The following is a 27,940-nucleotide window of genomic DNA, read 5'->3' on the forward strand; positions in this document are numbered from 1 at the left end:
CATGAAACTTCTGAAACTTGGTATAAAAATCTTAGGAAGTAGAGTTTGTTAATTTAATCTACAGTCCCCTCTCATAAAACAGGACCCTTAAATGTTCATAAAATGGAGCTTCTTATTTTCTCAGTATAAAAGATTGCTGCATTAAAATAATGTATTCATTGTTGAAGAGATATTTAATTAATTAATTGTTGGTTGCTTAGGAAAATACATATGTATATTTGTGTAAAATAAAAATAGCATAGGCTCAGGTTAATTTATAGCTGAAGGCTTAATCCACCACTCCCGCTCAGCAAAAGATAAGGGAAAAACTAACTAAAGCTGTAAGGTTGCAAAAATAGCCAGTAATACACACAGTCCGAGGATAATGAAATGGAACATTTGTACTAATCTTTAGCAGCAATAATTTTATCTTAGCATCAGATTAACAATAACACACTATTATATAAACCTGCTTGTTTTATTTATGAAATACAAAGTGCTAGTTTGAATGAATGGGATGTTGTTTTAAGCAAAGCTATCTTGTGTGTTTTCCCGACTATGGCCTTATCTGTGTAGAGTTTGTATGTTCTCCTCGAGTTTCTGTGTGTTTCCTCCAGGTGCTCCAGTTTCCTCCCACACTCACAAAAAATTATAGTAGGTTAATTGGCTGCTATTAAATTGACCTTAGTCTGTCTCAGTATGTGTGTGTGTGTGTGTTTGGGAATTTAGACTGTAAGCTCCAATGGGGCAGGGACTGATGTCAGTTCTTTGTACAGTGCTGCGGAATTAGTGGCGCTATATAAATATAGATGATGATGGTGAAGAGCATTTTCATAAGCCAAAGCATTTCTTGTGGACACTACTTGTATTTACAGATGAGCACATGCACTGTGGCAGATGTTCAGATACACAAAACACAATTTACAGCATATAGCTACAAACAAATGCGTGACAATACTATACAGGCTACAATCCGTAGGGCAGCACAGTGGCGTAGTGGTTAGCACGTCTGCCTCACAGCATTGGGGGTCATGAGTTCAATTCCCGACCATGGCCTTATCTGTGTGGAGTTTGTATGTTCTCCCTGTGTCTGCGTGGGTTTCCTCCGGGTGCTCCGGTTTCCTTCCACACTCCAAAAACATACTGGTAGGTTAATTGGCTGCAATAAAAAAAAAAAAAAAAAAAAATTGACCCTAGTCTCTCCCTCTCTGTCTGTCTGTGTGTGTGAGTGTGTGTCTATAGTAGGGAATTTAGACTGTGAGCTCCAATGGGGCAGGGACTGATGTGAATGAGTTCTCTGTACAGCGCTGCGGAATTAGTGGCGCTATATAAATAAATGATGATGATGATGATAGCTACAAACAAATGCGTGACAATACTATACAGGCTACAATCCTCAGACATAGGTAGTGTAAGAAAGTATGTGGGCGCAATGCAGAATTTATAAATACCTACTTCCGCAGAGGGTGTGAAGGCCCTTGCGCATGGTGCTCACAGTTACCTGGCTACATAAGCAATATTTAAATTGCAAATATGGTGGCAGTTATCTACAAGCACCTGCTGTTTATTTCTTTGCAATGTTTACCCGAGCTGATCTGTGTAGAGTTTGTATGTTCTGGCCATGTTTGCATGGGTTTCCTACAGGTGCTCTGGTTAATACGCACTGAGTTTGTACAATAAGATACATATATAGCCACATGAGGTGGCTAACAGGTGCGCAGCCACCCCCTTTTGCTGAAATCCCAACCACCTGATGCCAGCTGCCTGAAGGAACTCTTTTGTAATTTAGTGCAGCACACTGCTCTTACCTTCTAATAGGTCACGGCTGGACCCCTTTTCCTGCATACTATGGGCTACACGCTGCATATTGGCAGTGCATGGCCACTTAGCTTTCAGAGCGCAGACCCCGCGCCCCATCTACTTGGGTGAGTAGCACCAGAGCGCTTCTCCGTCTTCACTGATTCGAGATCAGGTAACTTTGTTGTGCATGTCATGTGTACCTCAGTATCTCCATGTGTGCTTCTCCCTTTGTGTTTGGGTGTCTGTCTACTTGTGTCCTCTTATTCCATCTGTGCCCTAGGCACATAAATGGGGGGGGGGGGGGTAGGGGGGAGCTTTTTCAAATCGCCTGATTACCCCTGATTACCAACAACTGCACAAACACAGAATACATTTATTAAACATCAAAGAATTATATTAATCTGTTATTACCATCCTGAGATGATGATAACAGAATAGGTATTGCAAGTACAAGTAAATATGCTTCCCTATGCAAAAGCATTTGAAACCCCCCACTGTAAATCCTGCATTTGCCCCTGAGAACCTACACTATATTATAAAGCCACAATAACCCATATAAGAAGGAGCAACAATAGATCTCATAGTATAGAACCACAAAACCCCTTGTGGCACAGAAGTTAGCATTCCTAGTTCACAGCACTTGGGTCATGGGTCTTATTCCCACCATGGTCTTATCTGTGTAGAGTTTGTATGTTCTGGCCATGTTTGCATGGGTTTCCTACAGGTGCTCTGGTTGAAAGACAACTAGTAGGTTAATTTGCTTCTGACGAAACAAACTAGTGTGTGTGTGTGCGTGCAAGTGCACTTATGGTAGGAAATTCAGATTGTAAACTCCACTACGGTAAGACTGATATGAATGACTAAATATTCTCTCTAAAAATTTGTAGATGCTATATAAATAATTGTTAATAAATAATAAATAAACATGCCCATCAATGGTAATATGCACAGCACTAGTAATATTATGTCTTTCAGTAATAATATGAACAACATAAGCAGTAACACCCAATGAAATGGCAAACAGTAGTAATAACGTGCAAAACTTTAGTAGTAATATCCCACTAATATACAAACCAATATGCACAGCATTAGTTATAATGCCCACTAATATGCCCACCTGTAGTTATTTGCTATTCCATGTCATTACTTTATGTAATAATTCTGAGCAATACGCCTTACTCACATGTCCGTCCCCTTCTCTGTTACATCCTCTTCAGTCTCCTGTGTCCCAATCTGTTAATATTTGCTTTTATTGGTACAAAATATGACATTAGGGTGCCCCCTGGCATCCATGCTATCCATGCCCCCCAGTTACCAGTGCAAAGTAGCCAATCCAAACACAATGACAGCATAGAGAGCAGGGAACAGTCAGCATGGCTGGGAGGGTACTGCAAGTTTATCTCACTCACAGTGTATGGTCTATGCAGGAATTGACTCAATCTAACACCCCTCTCCTATTCATGCTAGAGTGGTGACATTCACACTGCTTAAAACTGTGATGTAACCAAGAGACAATGTTTATTACCTCACACTACAAAAAATAGTGCAATAAACTCCACCACCCTTATAAGTCAATATTGTATATGTTACATTGTACATGTGGATTGTCAGTCACATTTCAATATTAGAAATATGGTGTGCAAAATAGATTTTGTCATCTATATTCGGGTCAATCACTCCTGCAAAATGTATGTCGGGTTAGCCAATAAAATAGTTTGAATAGTCATGAACATGCCTTTGCTGCCTGTTTGAAAAAAATTAAGATATACAATTTAATGTACTTAAACTTATTTTACAATATATCTGTTCAGCATGTTTTTCAGCTTGTTTACATTTTTATTAGATTTGTACCGTATTGTATAAAATGTATCAATCGATCAATTTAAAAAACTGAGATTTGCAGCTTGTGCAAACAACGGCATCCTGTATGTCTACAAAACTTCAACTATTAATCTTTTTCTCTTTTTATATGTCTATTTGTTGCACTTTGTACTTAATACAATTAAGGAAAACTGACATCCATTTAACTTGAATTAATGTTTGCTTGTTTTTATTCACTGTTCCTAGGGAATTCACTGACAAACATACAAACAGTCTAAATGTCTACTGTAAATCAATGGCAAGATTTGAGGAAGAAAAGGGAGGGGTGTTAGATATTCTTAGAATTTGTCCTTTTACAGTAAAGTTTCAGACACAGTGTTTCTTTTAGCTCAAAACCAACATTTAGGTAAAGTCTTGGCCAACTTTTTCATTGACTGGCCTTGATTCTTATACAGTGCCATGTAAATCTCCACCGTTTTTATGTGGTTTTTTTTTACCATTTTACAACACATAAAACAAAATATATATAGAGATTGCTATTCTGATCTACACAACACATACCAAGATTTCAAAAGAAAAGCAATGAAAAAAAACAAAACAATTCATTGCATAAATATACAGTATATATTCCTTTACACATTTTCATGGGTGCTCCATGTCTAAAACACCTTCTTTGCATATATGGAGGAAGAAGTGTTTGCCTATTATTTTGGCAGATTAATTTAAACTGGAGATTGGCTGTGGACTATACTTGTCGAGTTTTTCCACATATTTTCTGTTTGATTTTTAGCCATCAGAATAATAAAAGAGGAACATTTTTGCAAGGTATTGCAAGAATTAATTCATGATCAGATTGGTATTTAAAAGTGTCCTTTGCAAACAAAGCCCACCAGCTTGTCCAAAGTAAAAATAGAAATGTTCAGTCAAATGACTTTGTCTATTGGCAGCATTGCCTAGTCAGTACTTTAATAAAGTAAAGAGCGTGTAGTGGTTGAAGCCCACAATGATTTCATTAAAAACATGAGTGAAAAAGTGACTAGGGCTGAGCAGTCCATCTAAACAAAAGTTTAGTAGCCCAGACAAGCAAAACTAATATGCTTAGATGGCCCTTGTGGCCAGAGTTGGCTGATTTCCTGGCCTGAAAACATACATGGTTGTAGAAGTGAGAAAATAAAATTAGAAGAAAACCTTCTATGATATGAAGTAATGTCTCTGAGAGATCATCATCATCAGCTATTTATATAGTGCTACTAATTCCGCAGCGCTGTACAGAGCACTCACTCACATCAGTCCCTGCCCCATTAGAGCTTACCCTCTAAATTCCCTAACACACACACACAGACAAAGAGAGACTAGGGTCAATTTGAAAGCAGTCAATTAACCTACCAGTATGTTTTTGGAGTATAGGAGGAAACTGGAGCACCCGGAGGAAACCCACACAAACACGGGGAGAACATACAAACTCCACACAAATAAGGTCATGCACGGGAATTGAACTCATGACCCCAGTGCTGTAAGGCAGAAGTGTTAACCACTAAGCCACCGTGCTGCCCATGCCACACTTCTTGCTTTCTGGAACTATTACGATCTTACTATACTGTATGTAATAGTTCCAGTAACAATTTAAAACTGAAGGTATTGGAGATTAAGAACATTTTCTGCATGCACTATAGACTTGTCATTGCTAGATGCCTTACTAAGCCTACAATGATGGTAATAGAGGTTACTAGCTTGTAGAGTGGTAGACAACAAGGCATACCCACCCCCAGATGTATTATCTTAATTAATAATCCCTTCAGTTATTTCATGTATGTTATTCGGCCTAGTAATACCCAGCCTGTAAGATATACTGGTCTATTTATGATTAGCTTTAACTCTGGTGAAAATGGTTGTTTTGCAAAATATATTAAGGGTTTAAAGTCAATTACAGCACTGATTTCAACAACGCTAACCCTGATTTCGACATATATTTCTGTCCCCATATAAATGGTCCATTTATTGAGAGACGAATAAGGTTAACTTTTTCCGATTCTATTTTTCTCTCTCCTGAAGTTAACGCTGTCAGTGGTTGGTGTTACTCATGCAATTGTATACATCTGTGGCCCGCTGGAGGAGAAGCAGAGAAGAGGCAGCTCATCTCTTCTCTTTAAGAACTGCAGTATGAAGTGTAATTATTTATGTGCTAATATATATTTAATAAAATGCAGAAAAAAGATGTGTGCCATTAAGTATATATTACTAATGAAATTAATGTTACTGGCACTGTCTTTAATTGATAATAATTTAGCCTGTTCAGTATATAACTTTTTTCTACGGAGGTTTGCCGCTTAAAATATGAGTTTCATTATAAAATAGTAAAGTTTGATTAATCCTGATGTGATGGAGGTGTGCGTCAGCTGCTCTCCCCCACGGTGCCAAGGTAACTGGGAGAGAAAGGAACACTGAGCCTACTCAGACATTTTGTTATGCATGTGTGCTGTTCATTGTAGTAGAAGGAGGATAGAGATAGCTTTCACTGCAGAGATAATACTAAGTGGAAGTTATCTTTGCTGAAGACAGAACAAGCTAGGGCAGCAACTTTTCCTTGTTGCTGTCCCGGACAGCATTATTAAATTGCAACGAAAACATATTTTTTATCACTGAAAAAGCAACAATAAAAAATAGTAGTTTTCTCCTAATCAGGGCACAGAATAATAAATAAGCCCATGTTGACAGGGGCGCATGCAGGGGGGGTTGCTGGTTCTCCAGTAACCCCTCCCCTCCGTGAACAAACGGCACTGTACAGCAGCCGCGGCGCTGTCAAAGAAGCGTATTGTAGCACTGCCGCGGCTGCTGTCCAATTCAGAAGTGCCGCAATGGAGCTGCTGCGCATGCGGAAGCTCACGCTCTATCTCAAATTTTTTGGGGGGTTTCCCCCCCATTAAAAATCCTGCGTTTGCCCCTGGTTGAGTGGTGGTTTTACGTGCTCTACATCAGTAGCAACAACATGCAGAAAATGTAATGAAGGCAGCACACAAACTTATCTTCTTCTTTCAAATCATTTTGTAAAGGCATTATTGATAAAAGTTGCATAACATATTACTTAATGAATTATGTTCCTAATAGATACCATTACAAAAAGTATTCACTACATTACTTCATACTTGCCCACTTCCCAGAATGTCTGAGAGACTCCAGAATTACAGGTAGGTCTCCAAGACTCCTGGGAAAGCTGGCAAATCTCCAGCAACCCGCCCTTAGGGAACATAAATGATGCGATTTGTGCACCCAACCCCCTTCCGATTCCCCATGGAAACAATAGAAAGTTGGCAGTTATGCATTACTTACATCATAATAATGTCTACAGTCTACTACTCAAGAAGGTATGTTTTGATGGGCTATCCATATTATTCCTACACATTGTATGCATTTAATTCAAGATAATGCTTTTTGTTGTTAGTTTGCACTATAATTTTCAAGAGCAGATTTCTATTTTGAAAACCTATGTGTAAAATCCTTGATAGTGAATCTTTGATGATGATTAGAAGAAAACAAAATACACACATCTGTCCATGTTGGGTAGACTTTCTTTGCCATGTCAGGAGTATAAGCAAAGTAATGGTATTTTCGGCCAATTCAAGTCTTTTAAAAACTAAACAAAACAATGTATAATATATATAGCTACTGCATAAACAAATTACTGGTATTGATGTTGGAATGTGACCACACCAAATAATGCTAAAATAGACTCAGCACAAGGGTGAGAAAATGTCAAGGGTGAAGTTGGTAAACCTGGCACTATGACTGGCAATTAGGAACAGTTGGCAACTATGTACAGGTGTGCTCACATTGGACTGTGGATATTTACCTGCATGTGAGCAAATCAGAGAAGACTAAGGGCTAGATTTACTAAATTGCGGGTTTGAAGAAGTGGAGATGTTGCCTATAGCAACCAATCAGATTCTAGCTTTTATTTTATAGAATGCAGTAAATAAATGATAGCTTGAATATGATTGGTTGCTATAGGCAACATCTCCACTTTTTCAAACCCACTGTTTAGGAAATATACCCCTACATGGGGTAAATGGGGCAGCACAGTGGCTTAGTGGTTAGCACTTCTGCCTCACAGCACTGGGGTCATGAGTTCAATTCCCGACCATAGCCTTATCTGTGTGGTGTTTTTATGTTCTCCCCGTGTTTGCGTGGATTTCCTCCGGGTGCTCCGGTTTCCTCCCACACTCCAAAAACATACTGTAGGTTAATTGGCTGCTATCAAAATTAGGGATGAGCGCACTCGGATTTATGAAATCCGAGCCCACCCGAACGTTGCGGATCCGAGTCGGATCCGAGACAGATCCGGGTATTGGCGCCAAATTCAAAAGTGAAACTGAGGCTCTGACTCATAATCCCGTTGTCGGATCTCGCGATACTCGGATCCTATAAATTCCCCGCTAGTCGCCGCCATCTTCACTCGGGCATTGATCAGGGTAGAGGGAGGGTGTGTTAGGTGGTCCTCTGTGCTGTTTAGTTCTGTGCTGTGCTGTGCTGTGCTGTGCTGTGTTCTGCAGTATCAGTCCAGTGGTGCTGTGTGCTGTGCTCTGTCCTTCTGAGGTCAGTGGTGCTGCTGGGTCCTGTGCTGTGTCCTGTTCAGTCCAGTGGTGCTGTGTCCTGTGCTCTGTGCTTCTAAGGGCATAGTTATTTCCCCAATATTCCCCTGTGTTTAAAAAAATAAAAAAAAGTTTTTTTAAAAAATACCAAAAACTACTTTAATTTTTTTTAATTACCACAAAATTTGCACAACCAATCCTGCAGTATAAGCCCATTGGTACTGCAATATTACCAAGTTCACACATTCAGCAGTAAAAGTCCAGTGGTACTGCAATATTACAAAGTTTACACATTCTGCAGTATCAGTCCAGTGGTGCTGTGTCCTGTGCTCTGTCCTGCTGAGTTCCGTAGTGCTGCTGGGTCCTGTGCCGTGTCCTGTTCAGTCCAGTGGTGCTGTGTCCTGTGCTCTGTGCTTCTAAGGGCATAGTTATTTCCCCATTATTCCCAAGTTTTTAAAAAATAAAAAAAAATGTAAAAAAAAAAAAAAATTAAAAAAAAAAAAAAATATATAATAATTATAACCAAATTTGCAAAACCAATCCAGCAGTATAAGTCCATTGGTACTGCAATATTACCAAGTTCACACATTCTGCAGTATCAGTCCAGTGGTGCTGTGTCCTGTGCTCTGTCCTGCTGAGTTCCGTAGTGCTGCTGGGTCCTGTGCCGTGTCCTGTTCAGTCCAGTGGTGCTGTGTCCTGTGCTCTGTGCTTCTAAGGGCATAGTTATTTCCCCACTATTCCCAAGTTTTTTAAAAATAAAAAAAAAGTAAAAAAAAATAAAAAATTTAAAAAAAAAAAAATATATAATAATTATAACCAAATTTGCAAAACCAATCCAGCAGTATAAGTCCATTGGTACTGCAATATTACCAAGTTCACACATTCTGCAGTATCAGTCCAGTGGTGCTGTGTCCTGTGCTCTGTCCTGCTGAGTTCCGTAGTGCTGCTGGGTCCTGTGCCGTGTCCTGTTCAGTCCAGTGGTGCTGTGTCCTGTGCTCTGTGCTTTTAAGGGCATAGTTATTTCCCCACTATTCCCAAGTTTTTTAAAAATAAAAAAAAAGTAAAAAAAAATAAAAAATTTAAAAAAAAAATAATATATAATAATTATAACCAAATTTGCAAAACCAATACAGCAGTATAAGTCCATTGGTACTGCAATATTACCAAGTTCACACATTCTGCAGTATCTTGTGCTACATATAATGGAGACCAAAAATTTGGAGGATAAAGTAGGGAAAGATCAAGACCCACTTCCTCCTAATGCTGAAGCTGCTGCCACTAGTCATGACATAGACGATGAAATGCCATCAACGTCGTCTTCCAAGCCCGATGCCCAATCTCGTAGTACCGGGCATGTAAAATCCAAAAAGCCCAAGTTAAGAAAAAGTAGCAAAAAGAGAAACTTTAAATCATCTGAGGAGAAACGTAAAGTTGCCAATATGCCATTTACGACACGGAGTGGCAAGGAACGGCTTAGGCCCTGGCCCGTGTTCATGACTAGTGGTTCAGCTTCACCCACGGATCTTAGCCCTCCTCCTCCTCCCCCCCCCTACAGAAAATTGAAGAGAGTTATGCTGTCAGCAACAAAACAGCAAACAACTCTGCCTTCTAAAGAGAAATTATCACAAATCCACAAGGCGAGTCCAAGGATGTTGGTGGTTGTCAAGCCTGACCTTCCCATCACTGTACGGGAAGAGGTGGCTCGGGAGGAGGCTATTGATGATGTAGCTGGCGCTGTGGAGGAACTTGATGATGAGGATGGTGATGTGGTTATTGTAAATGAGGCACCAGGGGGGGAAACAGCTGATGTCCATGGGATGAAAAAGCCCATCGTCATGCCTGGTCAGAAGACCAAAAAATGCACCTCTTCGGTCTGGAGTTATTTTTATCCAAATCCAGACAACCAATGTATGGCCATATGTAGCTTATGTAAAGCTCAAATAAGCAGGGGTAAGGATCTTGCCCACCTAGGAACATCCTCCCTTATACGTCACCTGAATAACCTTCATAGTTCAGTGGTTAGTTCAGGAACTGGGGCTAGGACCCTCATCGGTACAGGGACACCTAAATCCCGTGGTCCAGTTGGATACACACCAGCAACACCCTCCTCGTCAACTTCCTCCACAATCTCCATCAGATTCAGTCCTGCAGCCCAAGTCAGCAGCCAGACTGAGTCCTCCTCAATACGGGATTCATCCGAGGAATCCTGCAGCGGTACGCCTACTACTGCCACTGCTGCTGTTGCTGCTGTTAGTCGGTCATCTTCCCAGAGGGGAAGTCGTAAGACCGCTAAGTCTTTCACAAAACAATTGACCGTCCAACAGTCGTTTGCCATGACCACAAAATACGATAGTAGTCACCCTATTGCAAAGCGTATAACTGCGGCTGTAACTGCAATGTTGGTGTTAGACGTGCGCCCGGTGTCCGCCATCAGTGGAGTGGGATTTAGAGGGTTGATGGAGGTATTGTGTCCCCGGTACCAAATCCCCTCGAGATTCCACTTCACTAGGCAGGCGATACCAAAAATGTACAGAGAAGTACGATCAAGTGTCCTCAGTGCTCTTAAAAATGCGGTTGTACCCACTGTCCACTTAACCACGGACATGTGGACAAGTGGTTCTGGGCAAACGAAGGACTATATGACTGTGACAGCCCACTGGGTAGATGCATCCCCTTCCGCAGCAACAGCAACAGCTGCATCAGTAGCAGCATCTACAAAATGGCTGCTCATGCAAAGGCAGGCAACATTGTGTATTACAGGCTTTAATAAGAGGCACAACGCTGACAACATATTAGAGAAAATGAGGGAAATTATCTCCCAGTGGCTTACCCCACTTAGACTCTCATGGGGATTTGTGGTGTCAGACAATGCCAGTAACATTGTGCGGGCATTAAATATGGGCAATTTCCAGCACGTCCCATGTTTTGCCCACACCATTAATTTGGTGGTGCAGCATTACCTCAAGAGTGACAGGGGTGTGCAGGAGATGCTTGCGGTGGCGCGCAAAATTGCTGGACACTTTCGGCATTCAGCCAGTGCCTACCGCAGACTAGAGGCACATCAAAAAAGCATGAACCTGCCCTGCCATCACCTCAAACAAGAGGTTGTGACGCGCTGGAACTCCACCCTCTATATGCTGCAGAGGATGGAGGAGCAGCAAAAGGCCATTCAGGCCTACACAGCCACCTACGACATAGGCAAAGGAGTGGGGATGCGCCTCAGTCAAGCGCAGTGGAGACTGATTTCCGTGTTGTGCAAGGTTCTGCAGCCATTTGAACTTGCCACACGAGAAGTCAGTTCCGACACTGCCAGCTTGAGTCAGGTCATTCCCCTGATCAGGCTGTTGCAGAAGCAGCTGGAGAAAGTGAGGGAGGAGCTGGTAAGCCATTGCGATTACACCAAGCATGTAGCTCTTGTGGATGTAGCCCTTCGTACGCTTTGCCAGGATCCGAGGGTGGTCACTCTTTTAAAGTCAGAGGAATACATTCTGGCCACCGTGCTCGATCCTCGGTTTAAAGCGTATGTTGTGTCTCTGTTTCCGGCGGACACAAGTCTACAGCGGTGCAAAGACCTGCTGGTCAGGAGATTGTCCTCTGAAGAGGACCGTGACATGCCAACAGCTCCACCCTCATTTTCTTCCACATCTATGGCTGCGAGGAAAAAGCTCAGTTTTCCCAAAAGAGGCACTGGCGGGGATGCTGATAACATCTGGTCCGGACTGAAGGACCTGCCAACCATTGCAGACATGTCTACTCTCGCTGCATTGGATGCTGTCACAATAGAAAAAATTGTGGATGATTACTTTGCTGACACCATCCAAGTAGACATGTCAGACAGTCCATATTGTTACTGGCAGGAAAAAAAGGCAGTTTGGAAGCCCCTGTACAAACTGGCTCTATTTTACCTGAGTTGTCCCCCCTCCAGTGTGTACTCGGAAAGAGTTTTTAGTGCAGCGGGGAACCTGGTCAGTGAGCGGCGAAGGAGGTTGCTTCCTCACAACGTTGAAAAAATGATGTTTATAAAAATGAATAATCAATTCCTCAATGAAGTACAGCACTGCCCTCCAGATACTACAGAGGGACCTGTGGTTGTGGAGTCCAGCGGGGACGAATTGATAATGTGTGATGAGGAGGAAGTACACACTGTAGGGGGAGAGGAATCAGAGGTTGAGGATGAGGACGACATCTTGCCTCAGTAGAGCCTGTTTAGTCTGTACAGGGAGAGATGAATAGCTTTTTTGGTGTGGGGGCCCAAAAAAAACAATCATTTCAGCCAAAGTTGTTTGGTAGGCCCTGTCGCTGAAATGATTGGTTTGTTAAAGTGTGCATGTCCTATTTAAACAACATAAGGGTGGGTGTGAGGGCCCAAGGACAATTCCATCTTGGACCTTTTTTTTTTGCATTATATGACCAATCAACAGTCGTTTGCCATGTTCAAAAAGTAAAACCAAATTTAAAAAAATACAAGAAATTAAACCAAAAGTAAAATGCCGTGTCATAATTTAAAACAAGAGGTATTGACGTGCTCTAAAACTACTGTATTGTTGTTTATATGTTATAAACACTACACTTGAAAGCTTGAGTCTTTCAATAAAAAAGTAACTGTCCATTGCACGAATATTTGCAACAGGGACAATTTTAGGGTTAAGAAAGTCAACTAATAACACTTCGACGCTGTCTGTCTTTATAAACACTACACTTGGAAGTTGGAGGAGGTATTGTGGCCCCGGCACCAAATTTACTACCGGGGCCACTCCACTGTGCAGTCCATATTTAGGTGTATCAGATATTAAACAACGGTGACAGTTGATGCCCAATTTTTTAATTATATTGTGGCCTCGGTACCAAATTGTGTACCGGGGCCACCACACTACGCAGTCCAGATACTTGTTTGGTGGAATTCAGACCAGTTGAGGGTTTTATTATTATTATATTGTGTGGACCACTCTATCTATACCACACTACAACTCTATATACCACTCTATTTCATACTTTAATTCTATTTCATACTTTAATTCTATTTAATACTTTAATTCTATTTCATACTTTAATTCTATTTCATACTTTAATTCTATGACTAATTACCATAAAGAGGAACAAAATAAACCAATTTTACCAAAAGTATAATATGACTTAGACTTACAAACACTACACTTGAAAGATCGTGCCTTTAAATGAAAAAGTCAGTCTTCATTGCACGACTATGTGCAACAGGGACAGTTTTTTGGGTTTACAAAGTCAAACAATAACACTTTGACCCTGTCTGTCTGGGATCTCAATGACGAATTGTCTGTACCATGTTTGGAGGAGGTATTGTGGCCCCGGTATCAAATTGGGTACCGGGGCCACCCCACTATGCAGTCCAGATACTTGTTTGGTGGAATTCTGACACGTGGAGGGTTTTATTATTATTATATTGTGTGGACCACTCTATCTATACCACACTACAACTCTATATACCACTCTATTTCATACTTTAATTCTATTTCATACTTTAATTCTATTTAATACTTTAATTCTATTTCATACTTTAATTCTATTTCATACTTTAATTCTATTACTAATTACCATAAAGAGGAACAAAATAAACCAATTTTACCAAAAGTATAATATGACTTAGACTTACAAACACTACACTTGAAAGATCGTGCCTTTAAATGAAAAAGTCAGTCTTCATTGCACGACTATGTGCAACAGGGACAGTTTTTTGGGTTTACAAAGTCAAACAATAACACTTTGACCCTGTCTGTCTGGGATCTCAATGACGAATTGTCTGTACCATGTTTGGAGGAGGTATTGTGGCCCCGGTATCAAATTGGGTACCGGGGCCACCCCACTATGCAGTCCAGATACTTGTTTGGTGGAATTCTGACACGTGGAGGGTTTTTTAATTATATTGTGACCTCGGTACCAAATTGTGTACCGGGGCCACCACACTACGCAGTCAAGATAGATAGATGCGTATCATAGATAAAGTACATTCAGTGGTGTGGGGCAAATTGAAAAATATTCAAAATGCACTGACATTATCAAAAACAAGAGGTTGTCACACGCTAAAACTCCAACATGTATATGATGGAGAGGATGGAGGAGCAGCCGTATGTGTAGTGTAATGCAGACCTGTTGAAGGTTTTTTATATATTTTATTGTGGTGCCCAGTGCCCACTCCTCTACGCAGTCCAGGTACATTTATTGGTGCGATTCATAAAAGTTCAGGGTTTTTAAGATATTGTGGTGACCCACTCCTCTACGCAGTCCAGGTACATTTATTGGTGCGATTCATAAAAGTTCAGGGTTGTTAAGATATTGTGGTGACCCACTCCTCTACGCAGTCCAGGTACATTTATTGGTGCGATTCATAAAAGTTCAGGGTTGTTAAGATATTGTGGTGACCCACTCCTCTACGCAGTCCAGGTACATTTATTGGTGCGATTCATAAAAGTTCAGGGTTTTTAATATATATTGTGGTGACCCACTCCTTTACGCAGTCCAGGTACATTTATTGGTGCGATTCATAAAAGTTCAGGGTTTTTAATATATATTGTGGTGACCCACTCCTCTACGCAGTCCAGGTACATTTATTGGTGCGATTCATAAAAGTTCAGGGTTTTTAAGATATTGTGGTGACCCACTCCTCTACGCAGTCCAGGTACATTTATTGGTGCGATTCATAAAAGTTCAGGGTTTTTAATATATTGTGGTGACCCACTCCTCTACGCAGTCCAGGTACATTTATTGGTGCGATTCATAAAAGTTCAGGGTTTTTAATATATATTGTGGTGACCCACTCCTCTACGCAGTCCAGGTACATTTATTGGTGCGATTCATAAAAGTTCTGGGTTTTTAAGATATTGTGGTGACCCACTCCTCTACGCAGTCCAGGTACATTTATTGGTGCGAATCATAAAAGTTCAGGGTTTTTAATATATATTGTGGTGACCCACTCCTCTACGCAGTCCAGGTACATTTATTGGTGCGATTCATAAAAGTTCTGGGTTTTTAAGATATTGTGGTGACCCACTCCTCTACGCAGTCCAGGTACATTTATTGGTGCGAATCATAAAAGTTCAGGGTTTTTAATATATATTGTGGTGACCCACTCCTCTACGCAGTCCAGGTACATTTATTGGTGCGATTCATAAAAGTTCAGGGTTTTTAAGATATTGTGGTGACCCACTCCTCTACGCAGTCCAGGTACATTTATTGGTGCGAATCATAAAAGTTCAGGGTTTTTAATATATATTGTGGTGACCCACTCCTCTACGCAGTCCAGGTACATTTATTGGTGCGATTCATAAAAGTTCAGGGTTTTTAAGATATTGTGGTGACCCACTCCTCTACGCAGTCCAGGTACATTTATTGGTGCGAATCATAAAAGTTCAGGGTTTTTAATATATATTGTGGTGACCCACTCCTCTACGCAGTCCAGGTACATTTATTGGTGCGATTCATAAAAGTTCAGGGTTTTTAAGATATTGTGGTGACCCACTCCTCTACGCAGTCCAGGTACATTTATTGGTGCGATTCATAAAAGTTCAGGGTTTTTAATATATATTGTGGTGACCCACTCCTCTACGCAGTCCAGGTACATTTATTGGTGCGATTCATAAAAGTTCAGGGTTTTTAATATATATTGTGGTGACCCACTCCTCTACGCAGTCCAGGTACATTTATTGGTGCGATTCATAAAAGTTCAGCATTTTTAATATATATTGTGGTGACCCACTCCTCTACGCAGTCCAGAAAGATACCTTGTTGCAACGTTTTGGACTAATAATTATATTGTGAGGTGTTCAGAATACACTGTAAATTAGTGGAAATGCTTGTTATTGAATGTTATTGAGGTTAATAATAGCCTAGGAGTGAAAATAAGCCCAAAAACTTGATTTTTAAACTTTTTATGTTTTTTTGCAAAAAAATCCGAATCCAAAACCTTAAATCCGAACCGAGACCTTTCGTCAAGTGTTTTGCGAGACAAATCCGAACCTCAAAAATAACGAAAATCCGGATCCAAAACACAAAACACGAGACCTCAAAAGTCGCCGGTGCACATCCCTAATCAAAATTGACCCGTGTCTCTCTTTCTCTCTCTGTCTGTGTGTGTGTGTGTATGTTAGGGATTTTAGATTGTAAGCTCTAATGGGGTAGGGAGTGATTTGAGTGAGTTCTCTGTACAGCGCTGCGGAATTAGTGGCGCTATATAAAAGAATAACTGATGATGATGATGATGATAAATGTAAATGTGACCGAGGATTGCACTTTGATTTTTCACTTCTACTGATTTTCTTCTCTATAGATGGTAAAAGTCGGACACATTTGTAAAAACAAGGCTTTCTGCTTTGTGTATAACAAGAACATATTAGTAATGTTAAGATTAATAGTGAGGTTCATGTGCTTCAAGCTAAAGGACAGCTCAGTCACCAGGGACACCCTGACAGAGAGGCCCAGCTGTCCCTATCAGTACATACCAGACATAGCTCAGTGCCAAGCCTCACTCATTTACCTTATTAGTCCAAGAAACATTCAGGCCGGTGGGAGCTATAAGCTCACCATATTAATGTGTATAGATGACCAATCTCTGCTCCAGAACAAAGATTAAAGCAGGCAACCTGTTGCTCTCCAGCTGTTGTGGACCTGCAAGTCCCAGGATGCTCAGTGAGCCTCTTGCTGGTAGGGCTTACTCTGCTAGAGAGCCACTGGTTGCCAACTCTGCTCTATTGTATCAAGTCAGGTTCAAATCATATAAATCTGTAGCTGGTGCCTTGCGCAGTGTTCTGATTTAATGTGATATTTCTACTCAATGATTAAGGCTAAGGTTTTTTCACTCTTCAACAACTGCACATAATATCATAAATTAATCTGAAATACCAAGACATTAAACCTTTCACACTGTAAAGTAGAATTATTTTGTTATGGTAAGCTGTTTAAAATGATGCACATTATATAAAAAATTAACCAACACACACAAAGGTAAACCGTTAAATTTATGACTATTTAAGATTTCCATGGGATTCAGAAGTCATGAAGTTCATGCAAAGGTGAAGATTCCCTTTCACTTGCCAGATGTTCTTATCTTACATGGATATTCCTAGCTTATATTTTCTACATTCTTATGTCCCTGAGAAAGTGCAGTGTGATTGTGTGTGACATGTCCTGCAGCAAAATGTCCCTTACAATTGCATTCAAATGTAGGCAGCTGTATACATTAGAGGAAGTATGTTTTTAGTTGGGCATTGATAATAAATTTACCAATTAATTTACATTGTATGTAGTATGCTACATACATATTCAGTGGACATAATCTTCAGTTGCACTAATTAAAGCAGCAATCCCTTGACAAAATCAGATGTGTTTATTTAACATAACTCACTGTGACTGGTTATAAGAAGAATGATGGTGTTTACCATTTTCCCTTGCTTTTTCATCAGGAAAAGAATTATGTTTTAAGATTCTGGCCTATCTTGGCAACCTCAGTAACATGGCACATGATGTAGTGAGCAGAGAGGCTTCGGAACGCCCCTCTGAGCTCTGTCTGCAATGTGACATCCTCTTTCTCCACCCTCTGCCATCACATGACATGCTGAGATGTGTGAGTCTGTGTCTGTGTAACAGACTGACTGTGTCTGGCAGCCATTTTTGTTTGCCAAACAGAGAGGTTTTTGAAAAGGAGATAATGATTTGTAGGAGGTTAGCTAAGAAATGAGATGCATGCTTAAAAGGTACTTAACTTGCCTAAAGAATGGGGTACATCTAGCATATTTAAAGCAATCACTTCCTTACAGCTGTAACTCATTAAGCAACTGGCACCTTATCATAGTCAGGGTCTTTTATAAGACCCTGCCCTAATTGCCTATAATTATGGCTACCATGACTGCGATAGGAGACCTCAGTGACGAAAGATGATTAATTCAGGGGCGCACGCAGGATTGTCAGGTTTCCCCCCCTCCCCTGACCAAAAAACCCCCAAAAAACAACCACGAGAGAGAGCTGCTACAATACAGCACCGCCGCGGACGCTTCTTTGACAGCGCCGCAGCTGCTGTATAGGTCAGTGCCAATATGGTGTGCACTGAGTTAGCGCAGGGGGGATGGTTTCTGGAGACTCAGAAACCCTCCCTGTGTGCGCCACTGTAATTGTGGGGGCACATTCGGCAAGAGTATAAGTGTCTGAGAGTGTCTGAGACAGCTCAACTTCCTAATGTTTCAGAAGTACCAGTATCTAAAGTGATGTCAGCATTGAGCTCTAAGGGAATAAACGTCCTCAAAAGGGCAAATAGGATTGCAGTATCTGTGTTCTAATTGGAAATGCAAAGCAAACAAGTGAGCAAATGCAAATCACTTAACTGCAAATTACAATCTCCTGTACAAGCAACCAAATAAAAAACAGTCTGATAAGAACACCACAGAGCAAAACATCATTATCGGGTTGAAGTGCATAAACCACTTATCACACAAACAATGCATGTTTGAAACCTCAATGGTGCAAACAGGCAATAGACTGAAGCCCCCATCTATACAGCATGTGTAGTCACACAATTGTTTCATGAGTATGACACTGATGTTATCATATATCATGGCTTTATCAGTCACCAAATCTGAACCCAATAGAGCATTTAAGGTATATTCTGGAAAGAAACCCAAGACAGTGTTTTTCGCCACCATGAGTCAGGCCTTGGTTGAGGGATTTTCTTGTGGTGAATATTCTCTCCAGCACAATTCCAGATATTGGTTGAATCAATGCCACAAGTGGTGTCCCAAAGCTTTATTAACGCTGTATTATTTTACATTGGTGTTTGCATTTTAGATTCCACTACTTGTGGGATGGGCAATAAAAATAAAATTTGATGCATACCCAAAAATAAAAGTAAGTTTGCTAGTCTTGGAGAGTGAGTAATATGCAAGGTCGGACAGGCCCACCGGGGAGCCAGGGTATCCCCCAGTAGACCCAGACCCCTGTTGGCTCCCCTCTTCATTGGTGGGTGAAGCGGGTACTTTTAAAAGAAAATAATAAAATAATATTAACGTGATCGCGGCCCTGGCTCTCTCCTCCTTCTTCTCTGCTCTATTCGCACTCAATGTTGGGCGTGACGTCATCACGCCACGCCCGACATTCAGTGAGGAGCGGCGCAGACAGGAGCAAGAAAAAAGAAAGAAGACAGAAGAGAAGAAGCCAATATAAAGGTAAGAAAAGGAACGGAGGCATGAGGACGAAAGTAGGATGGTGAATAGTGATTTTCTTTAAATTCGGCGCTGTAACACTTGTCTTTGTATTAAACCAACTAGGTGTTGTCCGGAGTCTCGTCGCTGATAAAAGCCTGTGGGCTAGAATCGTTTTCCTCTGATGAAATCACGTTTGTGATAAAACGCGTCAGGAACGATTTGCACTCCCATGTTCCACTTGGACAATAGATCATTGTAAAGTCTTGGATTAGAACAGTCCCTAGTTCAAAATTGCGGAGGTCTTTGGATTGCCGGAGCGACCCGGCTGGAGACTAATACCAAATCAACTTGGAGGATTCCTAAAAGTGTATACACATATCGATAACAGCGGCCCAGGAAAGTAACAGTTTATTATTTATTCTAATATTGCATTGCTTTCAATTGCTAAACTGCTTGGACTTTCCGTAGAATATCTCACGGAAATTTTTTCAAAGTGATACACATGAGACACATTCCACTCGATACTGTTATTAAGTGATTACATCTGTGTTACAAGAGGAATTAGAAGTGTCTGAAAAAACTAACATCTTCATGTAGCCATCTAAAGCTGAGACTGTTACGCTATCTGAGTGGTTCTAGGGACTTGTTCTTATTCTACAGATCTGTGACATACCATCCGGAGTTACACCTATTGTGCCCATTATGTTGGAATCTTGTTTCTATTATACCTAGTGACTCCCATTTACCTTTTGGGAAGGATTTTGGATCCATCTAACACATATATTTTTACAGATCAAGACCGTTTAACGTTTAATATATTTATTTTTTGCCGGCATTATTGTCTAAGAAGTGGTAATGGTATCAGTGCACTGATAAATAATAGTACATTGCTGTTTTTATATTGTTATTTTTATCTTTGGTATAATAAACTGCCTTAACATTACATTTTCCACACGTGGATTCATTCATTCACTTTAGGTCTAGTTTGGAGCCCCAGCGCTGATTCAAATTGTATATGGTGAATAGTGATGAAGGGAGGGAGAGGCGCAGCATGACAAAGAGTGATGAAAGATGGGGCAGCATGACAGAGTGATGAAAGGGGGGGCAGCATGGCACAGAGTGATGAAAGGGGGGGAGGAGCAATATGACAGAGTGATAAAAGGGGGGACGGAAGCAACATGACACAGTGATGAAACGGGGAGAGGGCAGCATGGCACAGAGTGAAGGGGGGAGCAGGATGGCACAGTGTGATGAAGGGGGGGAGCAAAAACAGCATGGCACAGGGTGATGAGGGGGGGGGCAAAAGCAGCATGGTACAGGGTGATGAGGGGGAGGAAAAGCAGCATGGCACAGGGTGATGAACGGGGGAACAAAAGCAGCATGGCACAGGGTGATTAAAGGGGGCCAGGAGAAGGGGGCTCAAAAGCAGCATGGAGGGCGCAGTGTGATCATAAGGGGGCACAGCATGGTGATGAAGGGGCACACTAATGTGTGTGTGATGGCACAGGGGGCTTGTGGCAATGTAGTGTGTGTGTGAGTTAGGTGGTGGCTAATTAATGGGTGCTATTTTGTTTGTGGGGTGATGGTGGGGCAATTTCATTTTATAGTGTGGACTATTAATTTAAGATGGGGTGGTTTGGAGGCTATTAATTGAACGTGGAACTGAATTTGAGGAGCATTACGTCTATTTATTAAATGTGAATATGAATTATTTAATGGCAGTGACGGTTGCGGGAAATAGGTATATTTATTATACTTAACTGCTATTAATTTATTGCTGGGACTGTTTGGAGGGAGGGAAATGGGTTTATTTATTAAATGGGAATACTATTACTTTAATGTTGGGGTTGGTTGGAGGGATATAGATCTATTTATTAAATGTGAATATTATTATTTTAATGTTGGAGGAAGGCCTAATTGGGTCCTATTGATTTAACGCCGGGGCTGGTTGTAATTTACTAAATGTACCCATTTTTTCCCCGAATAGGGCCCCCAACATTCCAGGATCCAGACAAGCTGCAACTAAAGAAACCTGCAGCCACAGGTGGTGGAAGTGACAAGAACATGTTCTGATTGTAGTGGGACAATCACGATTTTTGGTGACTGTTCTGCCCAATCTAAGGGGCAGGATTATTCCTTATATACTACACTATGGTGCTAGCTGTCCTTCGTGGGCTTACCACATGCCGGTTTGGTTACCCCTCTCTAATGGCTGGCCACACCCCCTCTGGTGGGCCCCTACCATTGTATTCCCCCTGTGGGTCCTTCATGTCCCAGTCCGACACTGGAAATATGTCAATAAACCCTATCCATCAAGAGCACTTCTTCAGAGTTATCTTTGACTTAGAACTGTCCCTTGTTCCCCACATCCAATATGTATCCAAACCCTGTTACATACATCTAGGAAACATTTCCAAATAGGCACATATCTCTCACTGCAAAAACTTTAATCCACGAATTCATCATCTCCGGCATTGACTATTCCCTCATTAATAGTCTTCCCCTAACCAGACACTCACACCTATAATCTATTTTGCAAGTATGGGCTAGATTAATTTTTCTTTTAAACCGTACTTCTACTGCTATGCTGCGCTGTCAGTTCCTCCATTGGCTGCCTGTATTTTAACAAAATATATATAAAATACTTCTACATACAAGCCCATAAACAACACTACACCAACATATACCTCTTCACTTGTTAAAAATAGCTCCCAATTCAACCGCTATGATCTGCATAAGATCTGCGTTTCTCATCCACACTCTTCACCAGTGGTATGCCTTCCCTCAGTCAATAAGATTTTTGTCAAACATTCAAAAGTGCCCTGAAAACTCATTTCTTCAGGCAACTTTATCAACTTCGTAAAATACCCTCCTAACCCTCCCTGGCAACTCTACCCAATTACCATTCCTCTACACAATTTCACACAAAATTTACATGTATTCTCTTTCTATGCTCAAACAGCCCTCTGATCCCCACAAAGCACATTTTACCTGTACAATCTGGCTCTACCAATATGAATATATAACTCTCCAACTCCTTTTATCCTACAGATTGTAAGCTTGCGAGCAGGGACCTCTTTGTCTATTAATACCCAGTCTTGTTTTAATACTATTTGTTCCCTATTGTAAAGCTCTGCAGACTATGCTGGTGCTGTACAAATAAATGTTAGTAACTATTATACATAAAAATAGATTGAAATAGATCTCTAATTTCTGCCACATGCCTCAGTGATGTCATCGTTTCTTGTGGATTCGTAAACTGTCAATGATTCATTCCATAAAATGGCTGCTTCCGCTGTGTGTCGGTGACATGTACATTTTAAGTGGATAGCTAGAGCTTCTATTATGTATCTCTATATACTTACAGTAAGAGGCAGCAACCAGATTATGGCTACAATGTTTGTGCCTCCTGTGCGCATATGTTATCATTAAAGTGTCTTGAGGGCTACAATAAATAATATAGTAATGAACACACTTAAGATGCCCATACACACTGTGATTTTTATAACCAATTAAGCCATTTTAGACCTAATTGTCCACAAATTGTAGTGTGAATGGGCCTGAAAACACAGCTGACCCTAATCTAAGTGGGATTTGTGAGATGTTAATTTGGATGATATTTGGTCAAACAATGACCACGTATGACCATGTATCATCATCGCTCAACTACGTTATTGGTGCTTTGCTGGATCCAGTCATTTTGGCTGATAACTGAAAGGACTAATATTTCAGATTTGACCACACAGGTTTGTAGTTATATGGTCAGTTCTGACAGAGATCGAGCAGCCATATCAGCCTGTGTATGACTAGCTTAAGGTGAATGCTCTTTGGGAGAGTCGCCAGTGAGAGGCCAGATCTTCTCCCAGAGACCAATATTTGGCTTCTGATTTCAGTGAAAATGGTTGTCTGAAGATAGCTAAGAGATGTTCTGTGTGCAGGAGGCAATGTGGCAGTGAGCTACAGAGTTATTTCACTGTGATGGTTCACATATTTCTGCACAATGCTCACAGCTAGCTTGACATAGTGACAAGCTGCACTACCGGAGATAACCTGGATGCCATTGCCCACACTCAAGCACTGTATTGACTCTTAGTTAAGCATTTAGAAAGTCCAAAAGTCTCTTGCACCCTGAATGCAATTTCTTTACAACACACATCTGATACATAGCTAAAAGAATCTATGTACTGTCCACCCCAATAATATCCAACAAGTCCCATCATTAACATTTAATGTGCCCGGAGGCACAGTGAGACCTCTCTGGAGAGCATATTTTGCCCAGTAATCTTCTAAAAACCACCTTGGTGTAAAAAATACAATCGATTTATAATAGATCCATGGAATAAAATAGTAATCAGAAGACAGTGAAAACAACGGATTGTAAAAAAATAAAAAATAAAATTGAGTCATTTCCCCTATTCCTATCCCTAATTACTTTAATATATAGTGAGAACTATGAGCCTGATTCACTAAGGAACTTAGGCAAGAATTTGAATAAGTTTTCTTACTTAAGTTTTCTGGACAAAACCATGTTGCAATGCAAGGTGTGTAAATTAGTTTATTATTTTGCATATAAGTTAAATACTGGCTGTTTTTTTTTATGTAGCACACAAATACTTGATAGATTATTTGTACACTGAAATTTAACGTTTAGATTTGTGTGCTACATGTAAAAACAGTGTTTAACTTATGTGCAAAATAATAAACTAAATTACACCCCTTGCATTGCAACATGGTTTTGTCCAGTAAACTTAGGCAAGAATTTGAGTAAGTTTTCTTACTTAAGTTCCTTAATGAATCAGGCCAGGTCCTAAGAGGAAAAGCTAAATAAGCAGTTAGATAACAATACATTGTTACATTGGTATATAACAAAAGATGAGTTGCTGGTCGCTTGTGAAAAAGGAGGGACTCAGACAGGAAATACCAATGGTCTCTGGACTCTAAATATCACATGGGAAAATGTAATAAGCATTTCAATAATCATATTTTTATTAAACTCATGCTGCATATTTCTGACCAAACACACATGGAATAATGCACATGGAAGTCAAGGGAAGAGTTTGTGGTGGTCCACAAAATGGTTAGGAGATGAGTAATTGTCAAATTCTAGAAATGAAATTGGAATACAGAAGCCTGGTAGATTATATTAAGGTCACAATTCTTAATTCATTTTTGTAGTAGCTACATAAGGCAACGTGTAGAGGGTTTCATTATTTAAGTTGTCAAACCTCACTAAATCAGATTGATGATAAAGAACAGCCTTGATAGCAAGACACGTATATGCCATCTGCCCTGACCCAGAGCAGGCTTTACAGAGAAGGCTATTTTAGGCTATGTCTCAGCAGGAAGCATTCTGGGCTACCCACTATAAAACCTGGGTCTCTACACTAGGTTACAGTTTGATCTTTAGTATAACTATAAATATATACTTATATATAGTGTATGACAGAGAAGGGGGGAAGTTGCCATGTACCATGCGAATAGCTGGAGTATTCTTGAACAAGTCTTAGAAGCTGATTTATTAATTGGACACTGGCCAGTCATATAGTCATCATTGGATCAGCAAGAAGTATGGTAACTTAATGATGTATCAGCCTAACCATCCAAAACATGCATGAGATGAAGATTTAAAAATGTACTCACATGTAGCTATACCAACTTTGGCCCTTTGAACTGAGGTGCAAATTTATTAGTGAATCACAGCAAGCAATCACACCATTTATCATTACCACTGTCTCCCACTAGGCAAATAAAAGCAAATTTGCACCGTAGATCAGTTTTTGTGTATAAACCTTTGTTTTATTTTACACTGCAACACTTATTAAATTGTAGCCACAGAGTTTAACAAACTAGACTTCTGTAATCCAGGTTTTCCTGGTATCAGTCCAAGTTTTTCTTAACTGTATATCAAGGAGGATAATTTACAGTGTTAATAACCAAGAGGGGTTAACATGGTTCATTAATGGGGACAGAAGTCTTTGGGCATCTCAGTGCCTGACAGGAGCACCAGGTGACACGACAGCTGAGAGACCCTTGTCAGACTTGGTTTGGACATGTGACAGGGAAAGAAGAGCTCTCCAGGGACTTGCTCATTCCTTGCCTTTGGCTTTTTAACCCCATATGTACCCAGAGATCCCACAGATGTCTGGTAATTCGTACTCTTAACACTACACCTAACACACTCTGAAGGGACACAGACACGAATTGTCAGTGCTTGCAGTCGTCAGGAGAATCCGCGAAAGCGCATGACGTCTATCACCCACCCTGTCAATGTTATACAGTACAATCAATGAGATATAAGTGACCCATTTGGAGCACTGCATACAATATTATCTTCAATTTCATAGCATCAACATTTTACAGCGCTAGCCATTATTTATAAACATAACCCATATTCTGTAACGCTGTTTATCTTGCAATTATAGCAAAAAAAAATCCCAGACTCACCTCTCGAGCTATTTGATTTAAGGCAACGTCCTCGGCAGAGAGTTTTTCCCTGTTGGGGTGTCTTTTCCTTCCAGGGCCCTGGGTACCCATTTCCACTCAGAGGTAGCAGTGGTTGGAAGAGGAAGGGCAGATTAGTCCAATATCCACATGCAGCAAGCAGCCTATAGATAAACACACGGTACCAGAGCGGTCCACGTTACCAGTTCTATCAGTACATAGGTGGTAATAACCAGGCTGTCCTCCCTTGTAAAACAGTGTATTCTCCTTTTGATGCCAATTCTCTCGTATAATCCTTTTACCCTGGTTCCTGATGACAGTTTATGCAGCAATTTATACTGCTATTTATGTTTTTTTTTAACCTAAATTCCTACCACATTTCCCCCCCCTTTTAACTGGTAATTACAGTCACAATGTGTCTCTCCCTATCTCCACAATACAGTGCACATGCCGCTGGGATATGTGTGTCTGTACCTCTACTGTCCTTGTCACAGTGTGTCCTCTACTGATCCTGTTCCTGCTGAGGCTGATTATTGTTTGCTTAGTGCTGTATGCAGATACCTGGCTGTCATGTCTTCTAATTACACTTAATATAAGCCCACACTAGTATCAGTATCCCCCTCTATCTGCTACTGTTTCTAGCACTGAGATTGCAAAAGGAAACGGGTCAGATGTTCTTCCTCTCTGCAGGGTACTCCTCTCCTTTCTCTCCCTCCTCTTTCTCTCACCTCCTCATCTCTCCTCTCCCCCTAAGCTCTGCAGCTGACATCAGTGGGAGTGGAAGAAGGACATTACAGGGAGAGGATTTATACAGTATACTAACAATCTGACTTTTTATATTAGACAATAATTGACTCATAACTTACTAATATTAATTACTATTTTACATATTATTTATTTTACAAATTACCATTGCATGTTAATGTGAAACACTGCATTTCGATACCAAACAAGAGCTGTTCCTCTTTTAGACCACAAATGCACGTCCCGTTTTCCTTTCCTACTGCCCCTTCTCTTGCAAAAGTCTCTCTAGTTACAAAAAGTCAATGTTTTTATTTTTCTATCCCATATTCTATAGTGTGATTTAGTGTTTTGTGTGCATGTTTAAGTTATCTGGATGTGTTCGAAAAAGATGGACATTCTTGTTTACATGCTAAGATATATGTATTTTATTTTTCAAACTACCCAAGTTGTCCTATTGAGTACTGAAGTTATACTGAATACTGTTTTTTTAATTGAGAAAGTATCTTTATTTTGTATAAAGGTATAAAAAAACATACAATACATAACATTCAAGTGTACTGCGTTGCAGCGCAGCACATTACACAGTGAAATATAAATCAGACATGCTTTTTAGTACAATACAAAACATAAGGTACAAGATATGACATCCTACACTATGCATCAAGTACTGTACTAAACATACCTCACTTTCACAACACCACAGATTCAAATAAGCAATATATGTGAGGGGGGAGGTGGGTGATGTGGGCAGGGGGAAAGGAAATCACAGGCCCAAAGCTTTATTGAAGGACAGACACATATATAGGTATAAAGCAACGGGCATGGTGTATGGTGTTACAACCCCTTCATCATCATCATCATCATTTATTTATATAGCGCCACTAATTCCGCAGCACTGTACAGAGAACTCATTCACATCAGTCCCTGCCCCATTGGAGCTTACAGTCTAAATTCCCTAATATAGACACACACTCACACAGACAGACAAAGAGGGAGACAGACAGGGAGACAGACAGACAGAGACTAGGGTCAATTTTTGATAGCAGCCAATTAACCTAGCAGTATGTTTTTGGAGTGTGGAAGGAAACCTGGAGCACCCGGAGGAAACCCATGCAAACACAGGGAGAACATACAAACTCCACACAGATAAGGCCATGGTCGGGAATCGAACTCATATCTAATACATACCTGGGGGTAAATGTATCAAGCTGAGAGTTTTCCAGCGGGTTTGAAAAGTGGAGATGTTGCCTATAGCAACCAATCAGATTCTATCTATAATATTGTAGAATGTACTAAATAAATGATAGCTATAATGTGATTGGTTTTTCAAACCTGCCGGAAAACTCTCAGCTTGATACATTTACTCCCTGAATTGCACTTTTTAGCCATGTTGTTAGCAAGGAAGTATCA

At 40.5% G+C, this 27,940-nt stretch overlaps 1 protein-coding gene across 17 annotated transcripts in view; it reads right to left on the reverse strand.

Annotated features, from left to right (window-relative positions):
* Positions 1-26,508, reverse strand: part of LRRFIP1 (LRR binding FLII interacting protein 1) — a 107,015-nt gene extending 80,507 nt beyond the window's left edge. For 9 of the 17 annotated variants that reach the window (XM_075180360.1, XM_075180355.1, XM_075180362.1 and 6 more), the window contains exon 1: positions 25,790-26,498. In XM_075180360.1, the coding sequence (XP_075036461.1) occupies positions 25,790-25,879 (90 nt within the window). In that variant the 5' untranslated portion in view covers positions 25,880-26,498. Of the gene's footprint in view, positions 1-25,789 lie in introns of all 17 variants that reach the window. The other 8 variants (XM_075180366.1, XM_075180363.1, XM_075180358.1 and 5 more) reach the window with 5 other exon arrangements.
* Between the last annotated feature and the right edge of the window lie 1,432 nt (positions 26,509-27,940).

This window comes from Mixophyes fleayi, chromosome 7 (genome assembly GCF_038048845.1).
Source record: "Mixophyes fleayi isolate aMixFle1 chromosome 7, aMixFle1.hap1, whole genome shotgun sequence".
NCBI lineage: Eukaryota > Metazoa > Chordata > Amphibia > Anura > Limnodynastidae > Mixophyes > Mixophyes fleayi.